Source organism: Lactuca sativa, chromosome 5 (assembly GCF_002870075.4).
Source record: "Lactuca sativa cultivar Salinas chromosome 5, Lsat_Salinas_v11, whole genome shotgun sequence".
NCBI classification, from domain to species: Eukaryota; Viridiplantae; Streptophyta; class Magnoliopsida; order Asterales; family Asteraceae; genus Lactuca; species Lactuca sativa.
The window spans coordinates 365175840-365179680 of NC_056627.2; the positions used below are offsets into that span (position 1 = coordinate 365175840).

Genomic DNA, 3841 nt, shown 5'->3' on the forward strand with positions numbered 1-3841 from the left:
GTATATAATTAGTTATAAGTAGTCCAGTAATCAAAACAAAATATAACTATAATGTTATGATGAATATTAAAAAAAATGATTTATTTATTTATTTTTAGAACCTTAAAGGAATTAACATGCAAAATGATTAAAAGAAAATTTCTAATAAGCACTAATTTGTAAAATGTTGAAATCATAAAAAAAAAATAATAAGCAAAGATATAAAAATAATTGTAAACAACTCAATACGTTTCTAAAAAAACTAATTTTGTAAAAACTTCATAAAAAACTTATAAAAATGTAACGTATGTAAAATAATAGAAAACAAGATCTCTAAAAAAAAGTCAAATGTAAATACAAAGAAATTTTATAAAGAAATATTCATAAAAACAAATATATATAAATAAATGTAAAAATAATAATTTAGAAAGCTAATATGTTTAAAAAAGATTTCATTACAAAAACAAAGTTAGTAAAAAAAATTAACAAAGATATAAAAGATTTCATTAAAATGATTAAAGTAATTATAATTTTCTTTTAAAGTTAAATACAATGGAATAGGTAAGAAGAAGCTAAAAGAGGTTAGAAGACATAGAATATGTTCACATCGCATCCAAAAGAAGGGCATTCCTTGTTAAGTCTACAGTCTTCTAAAAAACAAACAGTCTGTAGCACAGCATAAACATAAGGCCAACTGGTATACTGACCACGAATCTGATCGTGGTCTAGGTTGCCACGGAAAACCTTCGTGCACACCACACCGACGTTTCGTGGTCTTCCGTGTTCATGGTCAATTGTGGTGCACACAACGAAGGGTGGCAACAGAAGAGTAACAGTGCATGCGACGGTTTCTACGTTTTAGAAGGAAAGAGATAATCAAAATTTTCAGAATTTGCGAGTTTCAATCCCTAGATTCTCACATATTAACAAAACTTATTTGATTTTATATTGTAATTTTGAATTTGCGAGTTTCAATCCCTAGATTCTCACATATAGTTTTTGCTCATGTGCCTAGAAATATCGAATCAAATATTTGGCTTTCAACCATATTTCCAACACCATCACAGATCCTAACTATCATGACATACCTTCATCCTATTCTTCGGTTCCTCACATTAATCTCTAAGAAATGTTGGATATATGGTCATTTTTTATGATCAACACCCTAAAACCTTAACAGATTACTTTTTAAACTAATTTCTTTTTAATAAACCCCAGAAAATAAACAATCATGTATAAATTAATTCTCAAACAAACATCTCATAAACCATGAACTCGTATCTCTGAAGAGAATTTGTTGAAAAACCAACAAAAAAAAGAAACACAAAATATTCTCTGCTAACAGAAACAACAACACTTCACTTCCACCTAAAAATGGCATATTATGAAAGAAAAAGAAGAACAGAAGCTAATTAAAGATCCGGCATACCCTTTCCTGTTTTAGCATCAAAAGTCTTCTCCAACACCAGCTCCATAGGAGTATCCTTCGGACCAGCTATTAAAAAAAAAAAAACAAATAAAAAAATATCCTTGCATATTTTGTATTAAAAAAAACAATTTATTGCATGGATATATGATTTTACCGATGGTTGGGCGTGGGGTAGCCCTAATTTTCAAAATCTCGGGGCGAGGGATAATTGACCCTGATGCCCCTATACCTCTTGACACTCTTACTTTACTACCATCTTCTTGATACCTTATCCCAACCTTACATGGCTGCCTACAATTTATATATATATAAACATTATAATCTATAACAATCATCTTATAAGGGTTAAATGCAATAAAAATAAAAATGAACCCTTTTATTCTTTACTTTGTCACGGGATCGACTATTTGAACATTTGAGACATGTAGAGGGGCTTCTACAGTAAAAATTCCACCTTCATGCCCTTGCCCTTGCTTTATATGCTTCTTTACCTGCAAATATGTTTATCAAGATTGAAGGTCAATTGTGGAAAAAAATAAAATAAAAATACAGATAATATAAGAGTACTAAATTCTAAACTAACCAAGTTCTTCCCCTCAACAATAACACGATTCTGAGAGCGAATGACACGTTTAATAGTTCCAGTTTCGCCCCTGTCTTTTCCCCTAATAATCATTACCTGAAATAAATGATCAATTTACTTATCCATCAGCAAAAAAGTAATGTCAAGAGTGCCAATTTTTTTTTTCTTTTTTATTATTATAAAAGCATAACATATTATGTTTTAGAATTTACATTATCTCCTCTCAGAATCTTCCAGTGATGTATGAGCTTCTGAGCTGCTTTCCATCCCATTGTGTGCCAAAATCTGAAATGAACATTCAAGAAGATGTTATTTGATCATGGTATCTGGTATCTTTAATACACATCTATGGTCCATTATTGAGACATTTCTTGATGTGTGTTGTGGTATATCAAAATTTTCAGAAAGAAAAAAAAATGAACCAAGAAAGATAAACTAATGTGGCCTGCATCATGAGTTGCACATAAAGAAACCATGAATGACATTTTACACCTCTGTATAGGCATAAACATGAATTACATTCAAAATCATAAGCGTAAACAAACCATTTACACAAAAACCCTAAAACTCACATCAAGGAACAAGCTGAAATTGCATCGATTGATACCTAATAAGCAGAATCACAGAAACGCCTCCGATCATAAAAAGATCCCTAAACTTCACATGATATACTGATATAAAGCAAGACCTATGTCTAAACTCTAAAATTGAAGAAAAATTCGATAGAAATGTCACTCTTTAAAGATAAAACGAATACATGAACATATATTTCAGAAACAAACGCACCAAAGAACGCAAGAATGACTTGAATGTAATACGGGTTGTAAGAAATAAACCCAAAAATCAAGAGAGATTCTAATGCAAAACAAAAATCACATCCAAATGAAGTCATACATCAAGAAAATCCGATTAAAAATCAAAAATAAAGATAAGAACGAACCTTTCAGGATGCAGCCGAAGAGAGAGAGCCGATCGGAAGCTCTCGATGGAGGGGAAGCGCCAATGGGGACTACAGTCGCCGGAGAGGAGGACCTGTTGGAGGGTGCGACTGTCGATTGAGGAGGCTTGGCTGCGTCCGGGTGGCTCGGTGACGTAGAAACTCGAATGTTAGGCCCTATACGATTACAATTTTGTTTTTCTTTTTGTTGGGCCAAAAAATGTTAGTTCCTGGGTTAGGCTTTCAATTAATTTGATTCTGAAATCCAGAATCATAAAAATTAAAAATTCTCCCTTTGGTCTGTATAACGTTTAAAGAAGATTAAGATCTTCAATCAGAAGGTATGTGAGTACAAAAGGCATTTAATTTATCAATAAGGATTTAATTTAGCGGTAAGGAGTAACACTCTTAAATAAAAAGTGATTGTTCAATTCTTTTTAGGTGGAGAAATTAAATATCCTTTTGTTTTTATTCCTACTTATCCTCTACCGATATGAAATAATGATAAGTGTCTTAAAAATCTTTCTATTTTGATTCTATTTATCCTCCTATCAATGTGAAATAATGACAAATGCTTTAAAATACTGTTAATTTTATCAAAATGTTACACTTGTAAACTCGTTGATGAACCTAGTCTTAAAATCACCCCATGTGGTGATTACTCCAAAGGGAAGTGATTTTAACCATTCTTTTGTTTCACCCTTCAATATGACCGGTAAAAGTCAAAGTATCACCACATCTTTACTCATGTTTGGAGCGTTAAAATAATTTAAAATGTCCACCACCTCTTCTTTATGCTCATAAGTGTCCTCGTGCTCCTTCCCATAAAAGGTAGGTCTTTTAGCATGCCAAGAATATGTCATGGTAGTTCAAACTTTATAGTGGTTAGGATTTTTGGTGGATCAAGACCCCA

At 31.8% G+C, this 3841-nt stretch overlaps 1 protein-coding gene across 1 annotated transcript; it reads right to left on the reverse strand.

Annotated features, from left to right (window-relative positions):
- Positions 1–1201: 1201 nt before the first annotated feature.
- LOC111899217 (uncharacterized) lies at positions 1202–3101 on the reverse strand. Its single transcript, XM_023895088.3, has 6 exons — positions 2932–3101; positions 2204–2276; positions 1992–2087; positions 1796–1899; positions 1563–1699; positions 1202–1474 (listed from the first exon to the last, which is right to left on the reverse strand). The coding sequence occupies exons 2-6, from the start codon at positions 2261–2263 to the stop codon at positions 1392–1394; spliced, it is 480 nt and encodes a 159-aa protein (XP_023750856.1). The 5' UTR covers positions 2264–2276; positions 2932–3101; the 3' UTR covers positions 1202–1391.
- Between the last annotated feature and the right edge of the window lie 740 nt (positions 3102–3841).